The 27614-nt window shown below is 38.7% G+C and overlaps 1 protein-coding gene across 11 annotated transcripts in view; it reads left to right on the plus strand.

The window, feature by feature from the left end:
- ncam1a (neural cell adhesion molecule 1a) overlaps positions 1-27614 on the plus strand; it is a 318752-nt gene that overhangs the window by 229080 nt on the left and 62058 nt on the right. For all 11 annotated transcript variants that reach the window (XM_047162039.2, XM_047162041.2, XM_047162046.2 and 8 more), the window contains 4 exons: positions 9251-9401; positions 14837-15021; positions 18122-18218; positions 22832-22999. In XM_047162039.2, the coding sequence (XP_047017995.1) occupies positions 9251-9401; positions 14837-15021; positions 18122-18218; positions 22832-22999 (601 nt within the window). The remainder of the gene's footprint in view (positions 1-9250; positions 9402-14836; positions 15022-18121; positions 18219-22831; positions 23000-27614) is intronic.

Consider the following 27614-nt stretch of genomic DNA (forward strand, 5'->3'; position numbering starts at 1 on the left):
CGAACCTGAGGTCCTTGTGGTCCTACACTGGACATTGAACAGCAAATAGTTCATAGCAACAGATAGGCTACAGTTAGTAATTGTATATCCACTCTACATGGTAGGATTAGTTGGTCCTGATTTTATGAGGTTTACGTGGGGGGGGGGACAAATCAAAATAATTAGATAACACTTGCAAAAAATTCTGATATGCTAACTGAGTCTACAGAGGCTTGAGTCTTTCACATGAGCAAAATAAAACATCTTGCCCGTTTTGCACGTTTGCCTTAATGAATATGCAGTCTGGGCTGTTTCTACCTAAAAATGCAAAATACAGTACAAAATCAATGCAAATAGATTAATTTAGCACCTGCACTGTGAATTAATGCAGCCTGAAGTCACTTTGGGACTAGAGATTGTGTGTGCAATTTAGCACAACCAAGATACAGGTGTTAATTAAGGAATAAAACATTTGGAGGTGTGATGTTATAGGAAAATAATCAACAACACAGTGGTGTGATGAGCTACTGTGTTTTATTCCTGCTACACAACAGCAATTTTTCCAGTGATTAAAGTTTTCTTTATTGATTAATGTGTTATATCTCATGCAGTGTGTCATGAAATGGATGGGATGAGGGATGAGGCTGACGTAAAGAATCTTTTGAGAGATATGCAAAAAAAAATCTAAACATCAGGCAAGATCAAGGTCAGCAACAGGCTTGGGTCAGGCGATCTACAAACAGAATTCACTGGGCAAAGACAACACCAAACCAGGAAGATAGCAAAAGTCAAGTTACTGGGATAACACTGAACAGAACCAAACAGCTCAGTAAAAGTCAGATGCACAAACTGAGCATTTATTCTGCAGAGCTCATAAGTGAGAGGCTCTATTAAGCTCTCTCTGTGTCTATGTGTGATTGGTGACAGGTGCATGTAATAAAAAGTCTGGTGATTAGGAGCGGGTTAGCGGAAGTGGGTTCTGGGGCGTGTAGTCTGGGGTGTTCATGTACGTAAGCCGAGGTGTGTCCTGGGAAGTGGAGCTCATGGACTGAGTGGACCTGACATTAACCATGTTTTCATCCAAGTTGTAAATTGAACTTTTACGAAAAATCGGAATATCGCATAAAACATTTGCGAATAAAGCACCATTTCCATCCCATGTGTTCAAGAGAACAAAATCGTCACTTCAGGGGAAACTGGTACAAAGTATCAAAACAAATGGAAGTTGTTGCAACCGGGGAAGTCATTATGACTCTTTTTTTCCCAATATATTAATAGACTTGCGCTTCATAGCATGCAGAGGAAACACTATCACAAACCTCATGTTATCTCGCGATGCTTTACATTTGTGAATGGAATCGTGTGAGACAGTTCCAGGAGACACTTATTATACCAAATCATTTCGATGACAGACTTTTGACAAAACAACATTTGAGATGCTGTGCACTGGTTAGTCCGGTGATGCGACCCACTGCGACCCAGTTCCGACAGAAAAACACATTGCCAGTATAAATTGGCTGCATTCTCTGAATATCCAATCACATCAGCCATTTATCCAATCCGGGATTTTTTGGGGGGACAAAATCACGTGACTTGAGGAATTTATGCAGTAAATGTGTTTCCATCATAGTGTATGCGCATGGCTCTTATCGAATTAAAAATATTATCCGCCTCAGTTGAGCACATACATGTCGATCCAGCGTATCCCAAAATCGCATAAAAATACGTGGATGAAAACATAGCTATTGTGGAACATTACTGTTACAAAGTTACAAAGTGCTGACACTGGAAACTTCTTCCATGAATGTTAAATAAAGTCTGCTGACAGAAAACTTCACCGTAACTATGAATTTTATTTGTTAAATAACAACATACTTTTTAATGTTAATTATCAGTCATAAGTCCTATTCGGATGGGACTAGTTTTCTCAATGTAGTTTGAGTTATAGTGTCAGGCATCAGAGAAGGAACTCTGGACTTCAGTTCCCTGCAGCCACTGCACCGTACTCATCAGTCACATGATCAACTGCACCTGAATCACTTTCTGGTTAACGAGCACTCGTGTATATAGCCACAGTTTTCACTACTTTCTTTGTCTCACGTTTGTCTTACAATACCTTTGTCTCTGTTGCTGTGGTTTGTCTTACTCTTAGTGGCCTGTGTATTTTGTTTGTTTCCTTATTAAATGTTTGAATTTATGCACCTGCATCCATCTCCACCTTTGAAGCGTGACATATAGTTCTTATCATCCATTGTCTATGAGTCCATGTATCGATTTGGACAGGACTAACATCTCCGTGTTTATTACAGAGACGGGAGTGTCTGTTTTGTACATGTGGGTATTGCAGAAGATCACGTACTCTGGATGCGTGCATTGCCTGCATAAGTACTTTAAATTTAAACAGTAAAATTTCTTCATTTATTGATTTCATTTTAATTTATTAAAATTACTTATTAAAAGAAACTTACTAAAATAAATTTCCCTTGTTTTTATAGAACTGGCTGCTTATAATAAACCCACTGAAATAAAGACATGGTTAAAACATTCAAATGAAATCATTTATGTTCAGATCATGTGGCCCTAATGTTTTACTAGTAATTTTTTTTTAGTAAAAGTTCATTTTCCTTTGCCTTGTCCTCGGACACTGTTGGAAGTTAAGTCATTCTGTGTGCTGTGTGGGTGCCCGTGTGCATAGCTGTCTGTGCTTGAGGGCTTCTTTGTTTCTCTGTTAGTTTTTAGATGTGTGTCAGCCCCGGCTGAAGTGTGGGACATATTGATCAGGTACATCATGCTTAGCCAGTGATTTTTCCCCTTTTGTTTCCACACAGTATGAGTAACATCACATGCACCAATCATCCCTTTCTGCTGGGGGAAAAAAAAAAAGAAAAGTGTTTTTTTTTTCCTCTCTCTGCCACATGAAGACCTTTAGAAAAATCACAGCATGCTGACTGGCTGCACATTTATAAGAAAGTGTCTGAGTAAAACGATGCTTTCCTGCATTCTCCTTTGGAGCAGATAATGAGATGCACACGGGCCCGTAATTGCGAGCCGCCAGCGAGTTGAGCTGCTTTTTCATGACTCTTTTATTCTGGTGTGTTTTTCTCTGTGAAATCTCACAACAGACGAGATAGCGGAGGCGCCTTGCGATTCTGCAGCTCTATCCAAGGTCAAACTAATCGCTCACAGTAACACCTCAGGCGGTGCGAATGGAAAAACATCGCTGTAATGATCTCGCCAGCTCAGAACACGTAACAAGGCCTTGCACATGCAGCTTGCTGCTTATTACTATGCGAAAGAAGGCAACACTGCATGCTAACAAGTATCTGAATGCACGGCACCAACCGGATGAAATTTACGACCCATGCTTTCGATCGTGACTAAGCCATGGTGCCTTAAATCAAGTCTGGGAATTGATTGAATTTCCGAGCGGTGTTCGCTCCCATCCTGCTCGGCAGTCAGATTTCTCACTGACTATTGAGCAGGCACTTTATAAATGAAGTGCCACTGCAAATTTCAGAAATGTCTCATTCTGACATTCCTCTCCTAATCCCAATGCTCAAAGTTAGCAGTGATGATTCAGGCAGGGGCTTGTCATTTTGCTTGCTTGGTGAATAATTAAAACAGTTCTTTGGAATCTCTAAACTAGTGACACAATGGATTGAAAAAGGGAATACACACTTGGCACTCCGAGTAGTCCTGTGTGTGATTTGTCCGCAGAGGCAGGGATGAATTAGCGTTGCTGAAATCGACTCACTTTGGTTGGAAGAAATGTCTCTTGTGAGAAATGTCTCTCATGAGCTTTGCTTTAAGCCTACTCAATTTATTCAATGGCTTCTTTTTTTCTATTTTATTTTCAAAAACACCACTTTTTCACAGCAAATGTTCCGTAACTGATTGCGCAGAGTGCCGCGGCACGTGATGTGCATGGCCGATAGTTTCAATAAGACGATGCAGGAGAAGCTCATGTTTATTAGTTGAGTAATAGGGAGTCATCTTGCATGACTAATAAATCTGCATTGACTAATAAAAAAGGCTGCGTCAGCTGATTAGCATAGGCCATGTCACGCAACTCAGACGCATTCAGTCAGTTAATTTCCATGTACATGATGTACTGTGAGAGACATTCATCAGCAAATTTTTTATGAAATGCCTTGAATTTTAAGACACATCTATGAGGGTTCTGACTCTCTTGTCTTGGTTCAGTGTGAAGAAGCGCTTCTCAGAAGGGAGTTTTCGGGCAGTGAAGAGGCTAGTTTTACAGTGTTTATCATCCAGTGCTGTGCTTTAATAAGCAGGCAGATGTACTTAGAGCAACTTACTCATCAACAACTCACTCATCAGTTGGTGGTACGTTTCGTATTCTCTGCCCTGTAGTTTGCAGCCATTTCACTCCTCGATCTACAGCAAGTCTCCTTTCTATGGCAACTTTCTCTATATATATATACATATATACATATAACTATATACATAATCAGTCCCACCAGGATTTTGAGATTTTGCGATCAAGCAAGAGTCCGGAATATGCAGAGGATGCAGAGCCTGCAATGTTTCAAAATTACCACAGATTTAGGCCAAGACACATCATGTGACCTTTTCACAATGCTCATTCAGCCAAAGCCCTCTTCAAGTCACATGTTTCGAACGTGAGTAGAGCTAAAAGGTCTCATTTACCAACATCACTGTGAAAAAACCCTACAAAACAATTTTGTGCAATTGCAATTTTGCCAGTTCAACTAGTTTTCCACAAAAAGCACAGAAACTCAAAATCAAGCATTCTTGGCCACACCAATCATAAAAAAACTCAGCAAAATCCAGTATGGACGGTTCAATAGTTACGACGTTTACATTCGCCCAAAGCCATAGTCACTATGAGTAAAAATTTAGGAAATTAAAAGTACAACATGATATATTAGACAGGTGACAAAGGAAAACCAACATAGTGTCTTAGTAAAGAATATGGCCACCATAATCCACCAAAACAGCGTGAAGTCTCTGGAAACATAAACAACATTCTTCTAAAATATAGTCCCTCATTTGGTACGTTAATTATGGTGATGGAGATTGCAGTCTAACACATCACTCCAAAATCTCCCCCATAGGCATTCAATTGGTTGTGATGTCCTGACTACAAAGACCATAGCATATGATTTGCATCATTTTCATCCTCATCAAACCATTCAGTCAGCCATCGTATTCCTGTGGCTGGGAGCAAAGTCATCCATCCAGAGACAGTTCCCATCAGGATATAAATGGTTCATCATAGGATAAAGGTGATCAATCAGAAGAACTTTGTATTGATCTGTATTGACCCGTCCATCTAAGGGGATAAGTGAAGCCAAACCATGCCAGCAAAATAAATAAATTCCCCCTACAGATTAACCAAGCAACATTATTTTTAAAATTCCATTTGTCAGTCATGTAAACAGATTTGAAAAATGTATGTAATTGGTGAAGTTCTATGTTACGATTTCTTTAGCATTTTTGAAGGAGTTTTCAGTGTCTACACTTTGATGAAAAAGCTGTTCTTTTAAGCTTCCTGCCACAGACATGTCTATTTGTGGCTTTTTGGAAATAACAAGCTGTATTTTTATCCTTTTAACTATAATAGAGAGAAAAAAGAGAGAGTGTTAAGAAACAGATGTTTATATATATAACCTAAGTGATAGCAGGAAATAAATTGTTTCCTGGTGTCAAGGGATTTCCTCCGAGCACCGATCGCACAGCATGCCGAAGTGTGCATAAGCAGCATGCTTCTGGGCTGTCTTAGTTTATGTTGCCATGCGTGGTTTTGTTTTGATTCACGTCTTATCTCCACTCTTGTCTTCGTCATTGGTTGTCTCCCTGATGTATCATGATCGTTCTCACCTGTTTCCATTTGCCCTTTCATTAGTTTGTGCATTTAAACCCCACTGTGTGTTGTTGTTCTTTGTGCAGTATTGTTCAGTGTTTCGCCGCCTGACTTTACCGAGCCTTTCTTCAGTGTTGTTTGTATATTCTCTGCCTGTTTCCTGTTTTCTGTGTTTTGCCCTGTCTAGTTCATCCTCTTTGTTTATCGCCTGTCGCCTGACCCACTCGTGTTTTTGGATACTGTCTCTGCCTATCGATTTGGATCTGTCTGCCTGCCTCTAATAAAATGCTTAACTGCAACTGCTCCCGTCTCCACTCACGTTTCATGATATGTGGACATTTTTACAATATTAAATGTTGATATTAACAGATGTGAAAGTATGACGTGTTGTTTGTTAGTGAATAAAAGTCTTGGCAAATTGCTCAGGTATAACAGGAACACTAAGGGTGTACTAACGTAAGTGATAACAAAGATGATGAGCTTTGGGTGGTAGGAGTCACTCTGCTTTGTGTCAGGCTGCATCACAGCACCTCGTTATTGATTGTTTTCCCATGAAAGTATGTGTTTTATTTCTTTCGGATGTGTCAGTAGTATTATTTTTGTCACCAGAGCTTTCACTGGCACTTTGTTAGCAAACCTAAATATCAAGATACACATTAAGTCTAATGAAAATGTCCTCATGTATCCTCATATGATGTATATTTTTTGTCTTATCGCTAATGTTTCTTAAATGGCTCTCCGCTGTTGTCCAAAAGCTTTGAGATTCACTGTAGAGCTCACCATGCGGTCCAAAGCTCTCTGAGGGTCTTGTTGCTATAGACATGAGTTGGCAGATTTAATGCTGTGTGTGTGTGTGTGTGTGTGTGTGTGTGTGTGTGTGTGTGTGTGTGTGTGTGTGTGTGTGTTTGTGAGTGTTTTAGAGAGGCTCCTAGAACAAAATATTAGGGCCCATTTGAAAGCTTAATGCAGTGAGAGAGAGAGTGTGTGTGTGTGTGTGTGTGTGTGTGTGTGTGTGTGTGTGTGTGTGTTCAGCAGTGTCTAAACGTCCAGCTGTGCAGTTCAAAAAGGCTTCACCAGGCAAAAGCCATGTGGCTGTTGCTGTGTGGTCCACTTCATTACTGATTCCTGTTTGACTGCATCCCAGCGCACACTTGGGAGAGCTTTGAGAGAAATACGGCAGTCACTCTGGAGCTGTATACTAACACATGCCGTTTAATACATTTCAGCTTGTTTTGTCTTCAGGCCAGAGTTCTTGTTTATGTTTTCCTTTTTTTTTTAAGCACAATATTTTTTTCTAGTAAGTAGGACTGACGGAACTAATTTCCCTGTCTGAATACTCATAAAAGCCACATATTTTACCACCAAAAAATCCATATTGTATATAAATGTTTAAGATACCCGTTTCCTCCACCTAAGTTTGTAAAAATGCATTTTATAAAAATTTTTCATTTCGTCTGCCATGTGATGTAGGAAAAGGAGTCTTAATAAATGCATGTCATTCGTTCAGGCATACTTTATTTTATTTTTTTAAATTCTATTATGCATCAGGTTTCTAATATAAATCTAATGTGTAATATTACATGACCTGTTTGTTTGCGCTGGTTGAATCGCTGGTATGTACATTGCAGAGTTTCTGTTAGCCGGTAAATGCCGGCTTTTCAAAGTTAGATATTCAAAATGTCAGATAAAATCAAAAATTTTCAGACACAATGTCCTATAAAAATATTAATACAAAGCAGATGCTAGACATAGTATGTCATAGGTCTCTGTCTGCACAAAATGAGTTTTTTCAGTGAACCCATTCAACGACCGACACACACACACACACACACACGCCTCTGTGCTGGTCCTCTCTCTCTCTCTCTCTCTCTCTCTCTCTCGCTCGTTCGTTAAGGGAGGCTCTGAAAGCACAAACAGACACCTGCCGATTCGACCCGCCTCCTCTACATACACAGCTGTTGCTTAACCACGCCCCCGCTGCCACAATCTCACATACTACGCATAGTCCGAAACGTTAAATTACATAATTTCTTAGTGGAAACTCTGGTATATAGTAAATAGAAATCCATTCACGGTCCACCGCACTATGAGCTAAAAATGGATGAGATACACTATATGACTTAAAGTATGTAGACACCTGACCATCACACTCTCATGTGCTTGGTATACATCCCATTCAAGATTTAGTTCACCTTTGCTGTTATATTAACTGTCACTCTTCTAGTGGTCAGGTGTCCAGAAACATTTAGCCATGTAATGTATTTTTTACACAGATCTTACAGATTAACCCTAAATCAGTTCTCTGTTAGCTGCCTTGATTTCCCTGATTGCACTCAGAGTACATAACTAGCTACAAAACTTAGCTTAGAACTTTTTTGAACCACAAATCTAATAGACGTCTTCAAGCTCAAATGAAAGATTCTGAAGGAAATGCTTGTGCATCCATGCAGTGTATCTTTGTGATCACAGCTGTATATTTCAGGAGAAAAAAATCGCCGCCATTGTGTTCAGATTAATCAAACACTTGAAAAACATATGTCCCCTTCGTCCCATTAATAATCCTGAAACCTCTCTACTTCATTTGCAGAATCTCAGTTCATTGTGTGTGTGTGTGTGTGTGTGTGTGTGTGTGTGTGTGTGTGTGTGTGTGTGTGTGTGTGTGTGTGTGTGTGTGTGTGTTACTTGCCCTGCTCACATTGCTCGCTTTAAATCAGCAGCTCTTGTTAGAAATAAATAACTTGGCTGCTTTGCCGTGTCACTTCCCTCCTGGTGTGAGTGCAGCATATGGAATATAAATAAAAAACAAATAGCAGCGGATCTGAAACTTTGTGATAAATTTATAGTATTGCTTCTTTGTGGTTTTCTATTGAAAGTGAAAATCTTTGGCTTCTTTGATATGAACACAGTGTGGCTACTACAAATGTTTGCTTTGTCTTTGTGAAATAACATGACAGGGTTATTCATTCTAAAATGCATTTGAATACTAAATCTGTTAATTCATTATCATTTGAATGTGATATTTGAGGGGGGCTCTGTGGCTTAATGGGTAGCACGCTTGCCTCGCACTTCCAAAGTTGGGGCCTTGAATCCCGCCTCCACCCTGTGTGAGTGGCGTTTGCATGTTCTCCCCGTGCTTCGGGGGATTCCTCCAGGTACTTTGGTTTCCTCCCTCGGTCCAAAGACAGGCATTGTAGGCTGACTGGCATCTCCAAATTGTCCGTAGTGTGTGAATGGCTATCCCCCACCTTGTGCCCTGAGTTCCCTGCAATAGGCTCCAGGCTCTCTGTGACACTGTGTAGGAGAAGTAGGGAAAATGGATGGATGGATGCATCGATGGATGTGACATTGAATGGGGTCAAATTTGGTTGATAGTTTCTAATTATGATCTCTCATTCCTCTACCCCTCTCTCTCTTTCACTGCAGAGTCTGGACAGTAATGTGATAGTGCACAGCGATGCCCGTGTGTCCTCTCTCACCCTGAAGTACGTCCAGTTTACAGATGCTGGCCAGTACCTTTGCACCGCCCGCAACTCCATCGGCCAGGACATCCAGAGCATGTACCTGGAAGTGCGCTGTAAGAAACCCAGCTGTCTTTTCTCATATGTACTTTCTCTTCCGCTAGTTAAAAAAAAAAAAACAAGTAGATTATTTTTACAGGTTGACGGTTGAACAAACTAATAGATTTATTTAGCAGTTCTGGTTTTTAATGATGTAAACTATAATGTGACAAAGTATAAGACTACATTGTGTGTGGACATGAGTGTGCATGATTTTACACAGCAAATACAACACAAGGTAAGCTGAGGCAATAACAAACTGAAACGAGATAGAGACTAGATTGATGAGATGTTTAATCCAGATAAACTAGACCATCAAAATAAACACACTGACAGGACTAGAGGCTATCACTAGAGTATTACTCTGACTTTTGAAGATAAGCACAAGGCTAGATAGCACTGCGAACATCTTTTAAAAATCTTGAATATAGTCCAATTCAAGCAATATTTCTCTTTAATAGATCGTTATTAAACAAATAGTATAAGATTATTGAGCTTTTTCATAGATTTTTTTTTTTTCAAGCATTTATTTCATGAAAGAAGCAAAATTATCTGCCAAAACAATTACACAAATTTAAGCTTAAAAAATAGTAAACATTTGAAAATTTGTAGTTTGAAATATTAGATCATTTATCTTTATTCACTTGCTAAGATATACTTTTGCAGTGGATGTAATGAGAACTAGAAAATGCTAGAATTCCTGGAAGAAGAAGTCCAAAGAAGTCCCCAGAAGAGCCAGAAAAACTGTTACCTTTGGTTATAGAAGATTTGAAAAGCTAAATAAAATGTCTAATTTCTAAAACTAAAAACAATCTCCATTAGCTTCAGGCTAACTCGGGTGTAAATTTGCCCCTGGTGTCAGGCAGTGATTTGCACTTCTTCCTGTGTTAATTTTCACCAGTGTAGAGAAAGGCATATGAGGGTTGTCAAAGAAACTGAAGGACCGGTCAATAAATTGCGCATGAGAAAAGAAAGGAAGAGAAAGGATTACAAACAAACTGAACTTTTAATCAGTATATCGATGAATCATCAATTAAGTAAGGAATAAAACATGAAAGGTCATGTTGTTAAAGGAAAACAATCAGCGACACAGCGGTGTGATTTCACAACTTCTGACCAATCAGAATTGAGAATTCAACAGTAACAATAAACAATAGCAATCAGAATGTTTTTTTTTTATTGTCTTTTATTTTGTGAAGACTTTGCATACAGCAAAAATGACAAAGTTATCAAAGGAATTTATTTTTTTGAAATAACAAACCTGTAATAAAAATGTGCTCCTTCAACGCAACCCAGAATCGGTCCTGGGTACAGACTTGAGCATTTGGGCCAAAAAAAATGTGCTCTTGAGAGTCCAGGGTTGTAAAATTTTATGTTACTGTTTTTTTGTTGTTGTTGTTGTTGTTGTTGTTTTTTAGTTACATCGTTTTGATATTGCTGTGTCTGGGGGAAAAAAACAACATTTTGACTTTTTGAGAACTAAAGCTGCTTAACGTTTGTCATATAAAATGATATCTCTCAAGATTTTGAATATTGGATATTTTATATGTTGGTATCAGTAACACTGACTAAAAAATGCTGATAAAATTGATCTGTGTTGTTAGATGTACCATAAACTGCTTCTTAGCACACATTTCTTTCAAGAGTTTGAATTAAAAAAATGTTGAATGTACCTAAGAAGACTTCATGCATAATCACATGCACAACAATCTTGGGCATATCAAATATGACACTTCTGACTGCCAGTTACAAAAAAAAAAAGTATGAGGTGGTAATGCAAAAGCTTTTAATCTGATCAAATTATATTTTCTTCAGCAGCATCTACGCACCATTAGCTTCTAAGAAATTTACAGAAAAGGGTAGATCAAAATCAGTTTTTATCTTACTCTGCACTCTCAAATGGGTTCCGGGAATCAGAAACACAGAGCTGAAAAAAGACTGATTGGATTAATTTCCCTCACCCGAAAAACAAGTAATCTGCTCCAGTCATGAGATAACATCACAATGCACGACTGATGTGCAATTGCAGTTCAACGCAGTACGGCTTGCTTGTAATCAGGTGCTTGACTGAGTGCTTGGAGAGGGTTGGATTAATTAGCAATAAGAGAAAGGTGCTTTGTTTAGAGCAGGTGAACCTGAATAAGTTCATGCTGTTACACAACCTTTCAATGGCCTGGACAGTCATTATCCAGGACACAGCTTTTGAGAGCAAGGACAGAAAAAAATCAAAATCCACTAATTTGCTGCTTGCTGTCAATCCCAACCATGCCTCTGGAGGTGCATGTTTATTCGTTACTACTATCCCCTCCAAAACTATTGGACCTGAAAGGCCAGTTCATTTGTTTGCGCTATACACCGAAGACATTTGAGATCAAAAGATGGATATAAGACAAGAGATAAGGATTTCAACTCTTATTTTCTGGTATTTATATATATATATATATATATATATATATATATATATATATATATATATATATATATAGAGAGAGAGAGAGAGAGAGAGAGAGAGAGAGAGAGAGAGAGAGATAGATGTGTTAAACAACATAAAACATAGAAACTTTTGTATCAGACCACACAATTTTTAGGTGAGCAGAAGTATTGGAACAGATAAGTCTGGAAGTAAATTAAAGTACCACCTAATATTTGGTTGCATATCCTTTGCTTGCAATAACTGCATCAAGCCTGTAACTCAGTGACATCACCAAATTTTTGGTTTCTTCTTTTGTGATACTTTTCCAGGCTTTTACCAAAGCATCTTGTTTGTTTCAGGGGATTTCTCCCTTCAGTCTCCTCTTCAAGAAGTGAAATGCATGTTCAATTGGGTTGAGGTCTGGTGATTGACCTAGCCAGTCTAAAACCTTCCACTTTTTCTTCACAGCTCTCAAAATGTTCCTGTCATCAGCTTTTGTTGGTTTCCTTGGCCGATCCATTCGGTGTCTGTTGCTCAGTACACTAGTAATTTCATTCTTTTTCATGACATTCCAAATTGTTACTTTGCCTATGCCCAATGTTTCTGCAATGCCTCTGATAGATTTCCCCTCTTTTCTCAGCTTCAAAATAGCTTGCTTTTCTCCCAGACATTTCTCTGATCTTCAGTTGGCTTATCCTTTTTAACAACAAATGCAGTCTTCCCAGGTGAAACCGAAGGCTAGAACCAAGAGTAGATGCTCAGAGCTATTAATTCTTTAAACAATATTTTTGCTCACCTACAAATTGTGTTATGTTTAATACATTTACATATAAATACCAGGAAATAAAAGATGAAAATCTAAACTTTTGATCTCAAATCCAAAGGTCTTCATTCTACAGCAAAAATGGATGAATTGGCCTTGCCGTTCCAATAGTTTCAGAGGGGACTGTACATCAGGAAAACCTACAACTAGACTTATAGTGCATCGAGGTCTGATGTTGCCTTTAGGGAGTGTGATATGGTCCTTTAGTGTTTTATACTTCTTATACCACAGCAACCTGGCAACAGTTTGCCAAGATCGATTAAGAACAGCACATTTTACGGCACATCCTCAAAATTATTTCCTGTTACCATTTTACATTATTGCAGCTGTAAACAGATGAAAATGCTGCTTATTACTGAGAAGCCACAAACTGTAAAGACCTGAAGACTTTCCTATGGCAAAAAAAACTTACTTACAAAGTGCTGACATTGAGGACTCCTTCCATAAACTTTAAATAAATATATCCTTACAGAAATCATCACCATATAAACAAGTAAAACATTTTTTTTGTTTTTGTTAAAAAGCAACAGTTAACCAATATTTTTATTTTACTTAGTCATATGTAGAATCCACCATACCTTCGAATGAGCTGTTACTATAGAAACAATAACATAGTAGAATGAGCGTATTAATATAAACCTGTGATGTTCATCTGGCACAGCTGGCACTATTATCAGAGCTGCTGTTATAGAAAATTAATCAACTCCTTCTGTGAAGAATTCAGCAGTACTATGTTATAGATCAGTATAACTGGACCATCATCTGACAGGCTTTTCAGAGATAAAATACATGTCCTAGGAAGTTATCTCTGATGTGTGTAGGGTTTGTTATGTTCTTTTGGATGGCTGAGCAATTATAAGGTTATTTTGGACTCCTAAATAACCTTATTTGTTTAATGTGTTTGTGCTGTCTGAACACCGGCGTTTAAGCCTATGGTCCTGAGAGGAGCTCACAGATGGCAGTAAGATTGGAGGGCGAATTTGCCTTATCACAGCAGCACCATGGAGATGTGCTGACTTTCTGGTGCCTAGCGGTCTAATATAAGAGAGTTCAATTACCCAATGGAGCCTTCTTCTCCCGTACGGCCAGCTTTACAGCCAGGCAAATTACACAAGTGCCAAGTGGATATCGCCTGACAGTTAGGCATGAGAAATGCTTTTGTAGAAAAAGTCCAAAATGTCAAAACGTCTTTGCCGAAATTATTAACAGAATGTTTTAAGCTTTTAAGTAGATGAATCACAAAATTTAAATATGAGACAAAATAAAAAATAAAATGACAAAATAAAAATTTACCCCGTTGAACTTGGTACTGTAATGGACTTAATTGCGATTATATGTCATGAATCTGCACAAAGTAGTTCATAATATTGAAGTGGTGGGAAAAAGAATATTTACAAATTTAAAAAATAAAGATTTGCATAAGTATTCACCCCTGTTGGTATGAAACCCCTAAATAACTGTAGATCTGATGCAATCAGCTGCCATCAGAGGTAACGAAATGGAGTTCACCTGTGTGCAATAATGACTTGTCACATGATTTCAACATAAATACAGCTGAAGGTCCTAGAGTTTGTTAGAGAAAATACCTAAACAAACAGTCCGATGAAGACCGAGCAGCTGTCAAAGCAAGTCAGGAGCAAAGTTCTCAGAAAAGTACCAATCAGGCTTTGGTTCTAAAATTATTCTAAACTTTGTACATTGTGCAGAGTGATATTAAATCCATTATTAAAAAATGGAAAGAACATGGGACAACCACAACTCTGCCTAGAGGAGGACATCCACTAAAAGTCAGTGACTGGATAAGGAGGGCATTAGCCAGAAAAGGAACCAAGAGGCCAAGGGCGAGCACTGAACACCTGGCGAGCCATATGAAATCCTGTTTGAAGTTTGCCCAAAGACATGTTGGAGTCCCCAAACATTCTCTGGTCTGATGAGAACAAAATGTAATCCCTGCATCCCTGCAAGGAAGCATGGTGGTGGTAGCATCATGCCGAGTGTTACCTTTAGCCTCCTGGCTTAGGTTATCCCTCCAGACAGATATTTTCCGGAGCTCAGAGAGAGGGATTAAAATCCAGACGGTAGCAAAAGTGTCAACTCAAAAAACAATACAGTACTGAGCTTTGGCAACATTAACAGGGCAAACCGTAAACTAGACTACACCTTGCCTCTGTTTTCAAATAATTTTTTGACTAATGCTTTGATTGGGTTCATTACAGATGCTCCAAAGATCCAGGGCCCAGTGACAAGGTTTACATGGGAAGGGAATGCTGTTAATCTCACATGTGAGGTTCTGGCTCATCCAAGTGCAACATTGCAGTGGTTTCGCGATGGACTGCAGCTGCCAGCAGTAAACACCACCAACATGAAGATCTACAGCACACCAACCATCAGCTACCTGGAGGTTTGTCCATCATCCATTGACTGCCTCTGCTTGCGTGTCATGACACCCTAACTAAACCTCTAGCTATAACTAAACATCATGCTTTCAGTCTAACAGTGTTCTGTGCCATTGACCATATGGCACATTTTTGTTTTAGATAAAGAACAGTTGTTTTTTTCAAAGGGGTCATATGATGATTTTAAAAGTTAATTATTTTGTTTATTGGGTATAATAGTATAGAGGCTTTAATTTTCAAAAAACACATTATTTTTCACATACTATACATTAGTGCAGTTCCTCTATTCCCAGTCTGTCTGAAACACTCTGATTGAGTTCCGGTTTCTGCAGAGCTTCTCCTTCCAAAAAGCCCAGAGTGCTCTGATTGGCCAGCTGACCCACTGCGTTGTGATAGGCCAAAAACCTCAAGTTTGTGTCAGAAATATAACGCACCTTACCATAATCACGAGCTTCTACTTCCATGGTTTTTAAAGCAATTAGAAAGAGAGTTACTAATGTCATTAGTTTTACCGTATCAAGTACAAGCCCGAGTCAGATTCTGAAAATGTGGATGATCAAGCAGTTCGATCAGAACCAACTTTGCAAGCACAACTTGAGCAGAACATTTCACAGTGGTAAGTTTTTATTTGGTAGCGCTCTTACCTTCCAGATGTGATGTTATAACGGTTTAATTTGTCACTGTAATAACTTTATGTCTTGAAGTGACAACATAAAATACAGTTTATAAAAATTGAATAAAAAAATGTAATTAGGCATTATGTTGATATTTCAAATTGTGATGTACACTTTGACAGACGTAATATCTGGACTTCGATCGAGGTGTTTTAGGCAGGTCTGGAGCAGTGTTCTCTGTTAGATAGAATAAATCCCTTTGTGAGAGTCTATGCACTTTGTAACTTTGCAGATCTTACACATGCACAAACAGATACATTACACACTAAAGGAAAAGGAAAACATTATAAAGCATCACATGACCCCTTTAACACTTTTTTTTAGACTTTGCTACTCTTGTGTCACAATGACCCGACCATCATCCCTGTAATTTAATATTTTTATTTATTTATTTTTTCCACATACATTTCACCCAAATGATCAACCAAGCTACATACAGGTATCAAGCTAGTTTAGCCAGTCCACAGACACCATTTCTGACATTTAAAGATAGGATTCAACATAGGTCATCACCATAGCAACTATAGCTAAACAATGCAAAAAAAAAAAGGTAGTACAGAGGGTGGGACATCTCGGAATACAAATGATGGGGATTGACCATTTATTGACCATTTCAGCCAGTTGAAGACAAAGCTACATTCTGTAGATTGTAATAATGAGAAAACTATTCATGAATATACTTTAGTATCTCAAAATGGCCAAATTTCTTTAAATTATTACTAAATATTACAATGCCACAGTTGTTTTCATTTTCGATAATGACTGCATATTCACCTTTGATACCAACATTTTTAATAAAGTAGAAATGGTATAATTTAAAAAAGAAACCTGTAAAAATGATTTATTCACAATTTACTAACAGAACATACGCTCTTTCATTTTGGATTAATATCTTAAACGTTTTTTAACTAGCTGAGCAATTATGCAGTTGTTTTTTCCAGCGCACATACCAATTAGCACTTGTTGTTTGTTATTTATATATCTTAATAATGTAGTATACAAATGACCTAAACAAATCCTGCTCAGGTTTTAGACACTGCAGCTCAGGGAGTCATTCGATCAAGTCAGTGAGCAAAAAGTTAAACCCACCATTTCTTTCATTTTGTTCAAATTAAGTGAATATATATTATATAAATTGTTTTATTTTGAAAGAGATAAATCTACAAGGGTACTTCATTTACTTGTGTTGTCCACGTGACCACTTGAGGCATTTCATAAACTGTATTATATTTTTACCATTATCTTTGATAAATTTGTGTTTACTTAATGTAATATCACCCCAAATTGTGTACTTCCATATTAAATTAAGCTGGAATATGCATCTGTCAACTTTATTTGTCTAAGAGCTCAGGAGGTTGGAGTTTAATAACCATTTTTTTAATGTACTGCACTCGATCAACTTAATGACACTGCTGAGTAATATATATAATTTTGCTTCTACAACAGCATGATTTTCTCATTGTTTTGTTTTCCTTCATAGGCGACCTATTACGTTAATTACACTAATTAAACTGTTTTCTCAATAATGAATGCATAAACAGCATTGTCAGTTGCCTTGGAAGCAACACAAAAACTCACTGAATAAACAAACAAATAAATAATACATCCATCCATTTTCCATACAGCTTATCCTACACAGGGTCACAGGGAGCCTGGAGCCTATCCCAGGGAGCTCAGGGCACAAGGCAGGGGACACCCTGGATGTGTTGCCAACCTATCACATGACACAATCGCACACACAATCACATGCTATGGACAATTTAGAGATACCAAACAACCTACAACTCATGTCTTTGGACTGAGGAAGAAATCGGAGTACCCAGAGAAAACTCCCAGAAGCACGGGGAGAACATGCAAATTCCATTCTCACAGGGCGGAGGCGGGATTTGAACCCCCAAACCCGGAGGTCCTAGGCAAAAGTGATAACCACTAAACCACTGTGCCCCCCACAAATAATGAAAAAGAAATACATTTTATTAATTTTTTTTTTTTAATGGCAGGCATCATGTCCCTCCTGGAAAAAAAAACCTCATGGTGACACAGTAGGAAAAGAGAACAAGAGAGAAATTGTGTCCATAAAGTTGTCAGGTTTTCAGGCCATTTCATGGAGCTCACAATGTTCTCTGTGACATAAAGTCCCAGCACTTGTGGCACACTTTCCCAGGCTGCTGGAGCTAATGGTGCCACTACTATATTCTATCTGTCTCTCACTCTCCCTTTCTCTCTCCATCGCTCTCTGTTTATCTCTGAGTCGTTCAGTAATTATAGAGCAACATGACTGCCTCAAGCACGGAATAAAAGGCCACTGTAGGTGCCCTGGCCATGAGCTTCCCAGAAGCCATCCACCCGAATAACAAACTGTGTGTGTCATGCTAGGTCAGAGCACACAGCGGCATGATTCATTCTTTCTCTCTTTCTTGCTTGCTTTCAGGTCACCCCTGAATCCCAGAGTGACTTCGGGAGCTACAACTGCACAGCCACCAATATAATTGGCAGCGACTCTAAGGAGTTGCTGTTAATCCAAGCAGGTGAGAATGTAATGTGAGAATAGAATTGAAATATGCATTGCAATATTGCAATATGCAATTCTAGTATATACAGTATCTCACAAAAGTGAGTACGTCCCTCACACTTTTGTAAATATTTGATTATATCTTTTAATGTGACAACACTGAAGAAATGACACTTTGCTACAATGTAAAGTAGTGAGTGTACAGCTTGTATAACAGTGTAAATTTGCTGTCCCCTCAAAATAACTCAACACACAGCCATTAACGTCTAAACCGCTGGCAACAAAAGTGAGTACACCCCTAAGTGAAAATGTCCAAATTGGGCCTAAAGTGTCAATATTTTGTGTGGCCACCATTATTTTCCAGGATTGCCTTAACCCTCTTTGGCATGAAGTTCACCAGAGCTTCACAGGTTGCCACTGGAGTCCTCTTCCACTCCTCCGTGACAACATCACGGAGCTGGTGGATGTTAGAGACCTTGTGATCCTCTACCTTCCGTTTGAGGATGCCCCCCAGATGCTCAATAGGGTTTAGGTCTGGAGACATGCTTGGCCAGTCCATCACCTTCACCCTCAGCTTCTTTAGCAAGGCAGTGGTCGTCTTGGAGGTGTGTTTGGGGTCGTTATCATGCTGGAATACTGCCCTGTGGCCCAGACTCCGAAGGGAGGGTATCATGCTCTGCTTCAGTATGTCACAGTACATGTTGGCATTCTTGGTTCCTTCAATGAACTGTAGCTCCTCAGTGCCGGCAGCACTCATACAGCCCCAGACCATGACACTCCCACCACCATGCTTGACTGTAGACAAGACATACTTGTCTTTGTACTCCTCACCTGGTTGCCGCCACACAAGCTTGACATCTTCTGAACCAAATAAGTTTATCTTGGTCTCATCTGACCACAGGACATGGTTCCAGTAATCCATGTCCTTAGTCTGCTTGTCTTGAACAAACTGTTTGCGGGCTTTCTTGTGCATCATCTTTAGAAGTTTAGAATTTAGAATTCATCTTTAGAATTCATCTTTAGAATTCTGGGACGACAGCCATAGAGAGCAGTCTGATGCAGTATGCGGCGTATGGTCTGAGCACTGACAGACTGGCCCCCCACCCCCTCAACCTCTGCAGCAATGTTGGCAGCAGTCATACCTCTATTACCCAAAGACAACCTCTGGATATGACGCTGAGTACGTGCACTCAACTTCTTTGGTCGACCCTGGCGAGGCCTGTTCTGAGAGGAACCTGCCCTGTTAAACTGCTGTATGATCTTGGCCGCCATGCTACAGCTCAGTGTCAGGGTTTTGGCAATCTTCTTATAGCTTAGATAAGCCTAGGCCATCTTTATGTAGAGCAACAATTCTTTTTTTCAGATCCTCAGAGTGTTCTTTGCCATGAGGTGGCATGTTGAACTTCCAGTGACCAGTATGAGGGAGTGTGAGAGTGACGACACCAAATTTAACACACCTGCTCCCCATTCACACCTGAGAACTTGTAACACTAACAAGTCACATGACACCGGGGAGGAAAAATGGCTAATTAGGCCCAATGTGGACATTCTCACTTAGGGGTGTACTCACTTTTGTTGCCAGCGGTTTAGACGTTAATGGCTGTGTGTTGAGTTATTTTGAGGGGACAGCAAATTTACACTGTTATACAAGCTGTACACTCACTACATTACATTGTAGCAAAGGGTAATTTCTTCAGTATTGTCACATTAAAAGGTATAATCAAATATTTACAAAAATGTGAGGGGTGTATTCACTTTTGTGAGATACTGTATATATCTGAATTGCATATTGCAATATTGTATATAATATTATATATAGTTTATGAACTATAGAGTTTGTTTATATAGTTTGTGAACCCTTTGGAATTTCTATATTACTGCATAAATATGAATAAATATGACCTAAAACAGTGTTTTTCAAAGTGGGGGCCGCAGCCCCCTTGGGGTCCACCAGGGGGCGCCCGAGGGGCCTCAACAATTTGGTGTGAAAAATAAATTCTCACTCTCAGACAACCACACACAATCAATTCCTAATGTAATGTAATGTAATGGAAAGATGTAAGATGTAATTATTAATAATAAAAAAGGGGGATATATTCAGAATTCTTTTGTATTTTTAATGTGTTTTAAAGACATCTTGCAAAAGGGGGGCCTCGGTCAAATGTTAATGCCATTTGGGGGCCTTGCCCTGGAAAAGTTTGGGAACCCCTGACCTAAAACATCAGTGCATGTTTATTTGGTATCATTCCGTGCACTAGAACGATGTCATTAGCAGATGACAATACACAGAGTCAGAAAATCCAAAGTCAGAAACCAATGAGAGTACCAAGAAGTACCAATCTATTGTCAATGCCTATATATATATATATATATTCCTTACACGTGGAAAATGGCATATGTATATATACAGTAAGTTGTCCTGCTAACTGTCAAAACTGCAGCAAATAAGAAGGTAATTTACCCTCATACAGAAATGGTTTAGCTGCAGTAGTATAGGCTCTGCATGTAGTTTTTTAGGTTGAGGCTCTAGAGTAATAAATGCAGCGGGACATAATTTCCAGGCTGAACAGCAGATAGTCAGAGATGCCGCCAGCTCAGATATTTTTGACGCTCTGTAAAGTGGGTCAGCCGTGAACCAGCATGGGTGGCTTTGAGACGATTATTTAGACTCTGCGCGATGGACAGTGCCGGCATGACGCCATTCCCCATCTTCGTCCGTGCGTCCGCAATTCCCCACTTGCCCAATCAGCAACTAAATTGGAAAAGCCAGACTTGTATTATTTCTCTAAAGTGTTTCTTGGTGAAAGCTTTTATGTGAGGAAATAAAAGCTCTGAAGGAAGTCGTTGTTTTCTCATGGTAAACATCCTGTTCAGTGAGTCAGCAATTTACTCATCCTTTTAAAGTTATTTTAAAATCTTTTTTTTTGCATCATTGTTTCACCTTAGTCCTGTGTTATTTGTTCTGTATGCCATACTTCCAGCTAATGTAATTTAAAATGTGCCATATGTGTGCTTAAAAAAATCAGAGAACAATCAGACAGCACTTTTGGTGTTAAAAACCCTATTCGGATTGGGATTAGTTTAAATTGAAGATGTGGGAAGGTGTCATTATTATCTGACAATCTTTGGGATTTTAGTCCCATCTGAATCTGTCATTTCAATATTTTATATGGACTGCACATGCACATGTCTGAAACAATTCCATGTTCATTTTTATAAAAAGATTAGTAGAAATAATTACTACAGATGTCCTCTCCCAGCATTACTAAACAGATATATGTCAAAACAAGTTTTGAGCTTTAAGTCTTTGCAATTTTGTAATTTGTAATTGATTGGCGTGTCTAAGGTGTCCGTAGTGTATAAATGGGTGTGTGAGTGTGTATGTGAGTGTGCCCTGCAATGAACTGGCACCCTGTCCAGGGTGTATCCCACCTTGTGCCCGATGCTGCCTGGGATAGGCTCCAGGTTCCCCCACGACCCTGAAGAAGGAGTAAGCGGTAGAAGATGGATGCATGGATTGATAATTAATTTTAGTCTTACTTTGCCCAATCTCTGCCTCTACACTAATGCTAATTGCTACCCACACTTCTTTGGCTTTGTTTAGTTTTATGCTAGCATTGAAATAGCAGTCATGTAGCTTCCTGTAACATTCCTGTAATTCCTAGCACAGATAGTTTAAAAATACAAACAAATAGTAAACTACATCATGAAGAATATGCAGCAGTATTTATTTAAGGCTGACACTTTAATTCCCTTACAAGTGGCTTTGTTTTTAAAGTCACTGACACTACAGTAATGCTAGTTTCCACTAGCACTCCTGTACTTCTTAATTCTACAGTAGCACCAGACTAACAGAAGTGAATTATACGATTTCAGTATTTACTACTACAATATAATTTGTTCACTAGTCACTGTTTTGTGCTAACCATGAAGAAGATTAAAGGAAGTTACACTACTTTCATCTTGGTGCTAGCATAAAGGAGCATAAGAGTGATGATGAAAACAAACTAGCATTACTTTATTGTCTTGGTGGTAGCAAAGGCTTTAGCTTAAAAAAAAAACAAAAAAAACAATAATAATAACAAATAGCAAATCTAGCTTATAAAGCTTTTAATTATGTTTCAGAATTGAATGATGAAACTTTGTAATTCACTTGCAAGTCAATTTGTTTTTACAGTCACTGCCACTACAATAATGCTAGTTTTTCCATATGTGCTGGCAAACTAAGTTAACTAGTTCTCCTACTGTTTAAAAAAAAAAAAAAACTATTAAGAATTTGCATATTACAGTTCTGCTCTGCAGTGGATCAGCTCAGTAACTACAGTTTTGGTCAAAATTGACTTCAAATAAACTTTTGGAGAAGCAACCAGGTTCAAACCTATTGTCTTTTTGAGAAACTAAATTAAAGTTTACACATTTGGTAGAACATTTTCCTCAATACTAACTTTGTTACAGCCAGCTTGCCTTTGTATGGCAAAAATGTGCTAATGCAGAAATTATAACATATGTACTACTGCATATCAATATACTATATACAATACAGCACCTAGTAGGAGCAAAAAAAAGGAAAATAGAGTAACCTGACAACCATCAAGACTGCTGTATGTAACCTGCTTGTTTGTTGTATAGAGGTGCCATCGGCTCCAGTTATCGACCGTGTTGAACCGTACCCCAGCACAGCCATGGTGGAGTTCGATGAGCCCGATTCAGACGGAGGAGTGCCTATTCTCAAGTACAAGGCTGAGTGGAGGATGAAGGGTCAAGACTGGGTTAGCAAAGTGTACAACGTGGTGGAGGGTAAGTGTCTCTCTCCTGCACTGTTCTCCACACAAAATAAATCTGCAATGACAAAAGGAGTAGATTATTATTTAGCATTATCCCACAGCACTGTTGAATTCTCAGTTCTGATTGGTCAGAAGGTTTTGATGAAATTTCTATAACAGACGATATGACAGTAGTTCCAGCTTCAAGTAAACTCAGGGTTATATTAAAGCACTCATTCTTATATGTGCTTCGTAACAGTCAGAGGTAAAGTTTTCTGACATGGGGAAAGTGTTCAGGTCAGAGGACATTGTGCTTTTATGGTTTCTCTAAATAAAAAAAATATTTTGGTCTTTAATAAACAAAAATCTGTTAAAGTAAGAAACTTGTTGTTGTATAAGAGGGATACAACACTTTGTGACATACATTTTTATAACCTGTCATGTTTTATTTCTTAAGGAATCGCAATTCCTCTATAAAGTAGCTTTCTTTTAAAAAAAAATGTGTACATTTGAAAGATTTTCTATAAAACAGAAATCCATGTTTAGTATTTGGCTTTTACAGCATTACAGCACAGTATTACAGCAACTGTGTCTAAGTGAGCAGTTATTGTTTCATTGGCAAGTTTACATTCCTGGTGACATGCTCTAGTTAATTTATTCGATTCTGCTGATGTATCAAGACTTAAAACAGTCAAAACATTTATACTTTAAGTCGCATTTAAGGCGAAAAAAAATGTAAGTTTGTTTTGAGCAGTCAAGTCAAGAGTTAAGGAAACGGAAAACAAATAACACTTCTCACAAGATCTAAAACAGAAATTCTGAAGTTTCACTAGAAAATGACATAACAAAATATGAAACTGTTTAGCGATACATAAGCAACCGTGACAGTTCTAATTTAGAAAAGGGAAGAAGCACAGACACGAAGTCACGACCGAAGAGGAAAAGAAAAATAATGTCTAGGGACTTTCAAAGATATTACAGAGAATAATAGAGAAAATAATAGAGAGAATTCTCCAGAGGCAAGTGAAATAGAAGTTTACTGTATATACCATGTATATGTAATTTCGAAATGTAGAAGTGTAGAAATTAATTTAGATTTTTATTAATATGAATATCTTAACATGCACATTTCTGAGCGTTTTTGTTACTATTTTGTGATAATGAAGAATCATCTGTAAAACCTAACAATAAATATGAATGCATGTGAGCTTTTGTATAATCAGAGTCAACACTAAGAATGTATGGATTCATTGTCTGCAGTTCAACCTACCAGAGTCAGAAGACTACAATGTGTACAAATCATGAAACCACATGGCAAAGATGGTGGATGAAAACTATAGAGCAAGTAATACACCAAGAAGCCAGACATCTCAACAATGTTGAGATTTGATTGAAAAGTGACAGGTGAAAAGCCATCTTTTTCAGGTCGTCGAAAAGACGTCCCTCTAAGTCTAAATTTGGTAACAATGTGAATGTTGAAAAGATTAAGTTCATTCAACCTAATTTCAACAATTTCAATAATTCATGATTATATATTATATTTGTTATTATATCATAATAGTATACTCATAATTACTCTCAAATTAAGACAATTCTTGAAAAGTACCATTAAAACATTTATTGATACGTCAGATACACAGCACACATTCTTATCGAGATATAATTCCCCACATGCTGCAATGTGATCTTATTTTCATGGCTTCTTGGGATAAAATAGGACCAAATCAGACGGACTAAACAAAGACCAGTTTTAGATGATTATTTTGGGGATAACTAAAGGCCATGATGGGCTGACCACATTTAGCCCAAAAAACAACGTGCATGGATGTCTGGTGCTTTATGGGACGGAAGAAAACGTCTGGGTTACGCATGTAACCCTGTTCCGTGAGAAGAGAACGAGATGTTGCGTGAGCTTCACGCTGTTGGAAGCACCCTCGCGTGTGCCACTGGCCGGAGCGGTGGATGGTGGACGTGAGTACACGGAGCCCTCACTGGACACAGGAGGATCTTCCTCGTTCCAATGTATTATAGTCACGCCGGGTGAGATATGCCACGTTACCTGACCTGATTTTACACAGAATTCAGATCTAAGTTGCACGCAAGGTTGCTTCCCACAGCATGTCGCTCACGCAACATTGAGCTCCCTTTGAAACGGAACACAACAGGATGATGTGATGTGGTCCATCATGAAGCTGAGTGACTGCTTGAATTATTTTCATATAAAAGCATGTCACAAAGTTATTTATTCCTCTTATTCTAGAACAACTTGCCAACAGTTACAATAATGATACATCATATTTTATATCCATTTATAGTTATACTTAATTTTGTGGCACGTACGTGAAAGTTACATCCTGTTATTACTTACATTATAGCAGTTCTTAACAATCGTTCTTCAGCACCTTTTTTTGTCTCTTGAATCTCATAAGACAAAAAAACACAGCTTGTCATGTTAAAGAGAGATCACAAAGTCAATGTCCTCCAGCCTGAAGACTTTCCTGTGTTGGAAAACTCTGACACTGGAGATTCTTTTCAAAAGTGCTACATTAACATCTTTTTACAAAAACCTTCCCCATATCAACAATTACATACAACAATTATACATTTTTTATATGTTTATGTGAAGTGTCCACCATAAAGCTCTCTAGGTTGTTACTAGAGCCAATGGAGAAAAATGCTGTCTGGGTGGGAGGGATGGCATACCCTCTCTTCCATCTCAATCTCTTCCCTGTCAATCATAGCAACACTAGCTAGTCCTGGGCATTTTTGAGCTCATGTATGCAGGAGAGGGTAGATAGCGCTTTGCAGCAGAGTGACATGATGCAGTTGGCTGGCGTTATGTGTCTTCACACTGCCATATGATAGGGGAGAACCGGCTAGGAATTGGCAGGTGACCAAAAAACAGGATGAAGTCAAAACAATTGGGAAGAAAGTATAACACATGAGCATGAGCGTGTTAATGTAAACCTGTGATTTGCCTTGTAGCTGAAACTTCTGTCAGAACTTCTGACCAGTTGAGAATTGACCAGTTGTGCACTGTGGTATAAACACATTTGTACAACAGTTAAATGACAGAAGGAATTGACCCATATTATCACACCAGTGCTTGCTGGTGCATTATCTATGTTTGCAGGGAACAACTGCACCTCTCTTATACATCGAACTGAGAAGCAGTGGTGCTTCATACATAGTGCTGGTCTAATAGGGTTAACCTAAACGTCTATTAAAAAAAACACCAAATGACCTCTGGTGGAAGAAAGTGAAAAAATAACCATGCTAATGACTCAGTGTCACCATATACTCCCATGTGCACTGCACTCAGCCCTTCCCACAACTTTCAATTCAATTCAATTTTATTTGTATAGTGCTTTTTACAATGGACATTGTCTCAAAGCAGCTTTATAGAAACATATAAACACAGGATGCAGATTTTAAGTGTGTGAATTTATCACTATTGTGCAAGTAGGTGGTGACGGTGGCAAGGAAAAACTCACTAAGATGATATAAAGAGGAAACCTTGAGAGGAACCAGACTCAGAAGGGAATCCGTTCTCATCTGGGTAACAACGGATAGCGTAAAAGTAAAAGAAAGTTCATTATGGTTTTAAAAGGAAGTGTTTGTTGAACTAGTCCACTGTTCACCAAAGGAGACCTGAGTGCAAAACTGCATGTGGTAATTGCAGTCCCAAGACCATAGCAGCAGCTGTAGTCCCAGCAACCACAGCGAGAATGTCCATGTGGAATTGAGGTCCAAAACTATTTTAAGGTACTTCAAGCAGTACCATCCTAAGCAATCTCCAGGCTGTAGCCTCCAGTTGATGAGAGCTCCATCTAGAGGTAGGGTAACCAGATGGATCGGGCAGGTCCGAAGAGCAGAAAGGGTCAGGATCACTGGCATCTCAATAAAATCATCTATGGCTCGACAGAAGAACAACCTTTGCCAGTCGGAACTGTGCAAAACCAAACCTTTTCTTTCTACAGGCAGAATACTGTTGGCTGTTTCACAGGAGCTGTTTGTTGCGGGCATGAAGTATAATATAAAATCTCCTTAAAATAAAGCGCACAATAGTGGGGATGGCATAGGGTTTGGCTGAATACTAAGTAAGCAAGCTGTTGTCAGAGGCTGAAATGTGGTCTGTTTGTTTGAAGCCGTCCAGTGTCCATCTCAAGGGGGAAAATGTCAGCTCACTTCTTGCTGACAGCCCACTCAATCAGCCAGTCCTCCATGGGACACTCATGAGAACAAGCTTGAGATGTGCATACAAGCACATTTGTGTGTTTGAAAAAGAAAAAGGGTACAGTTGGGGATAAGTGCACTACAGCTACCCCTGGAGTATACCTCTCTCCACAATATCTCCCTAGAACCTTTCTTTCCTAATGAAATCTCAAAAAACAGAATGTATCCAATTCTCTTTAGAAATACCATAATGCACTACTTTGGTTAGTGTCCAAAAAATGTAGCTGACGGGATGAGTTCTCTCGCTTGCTCGCTCTCTCTCACTGGCCACTAGTAGTCACTCAGAACAGGCCTGGGGGCAGCAACTTGTTGTAATTAATCAAACATTTCAACTAATGAAAATACAGGATGTTGCACACCTTCTGTTAGATAAACAGAGAAAGTCTCATCCAGCACTGTTATTTGAAATAGCA

The sequence above is a fragment of the Ictalurus punctatus genome, chromosome 18, assembly GCF_001660625.3.
Source record: "Ictalurus punctatus breed USDA103 chromosome 18, Coco_2.0, whole genome shotgun sequence".
Taxonomy (NCBI): Eukaryota; Metazoa; Chordata; class Actinopteri; order Siluriformes; family Ictaluridae; genus Ictalurus; species Ictalurus punctatus.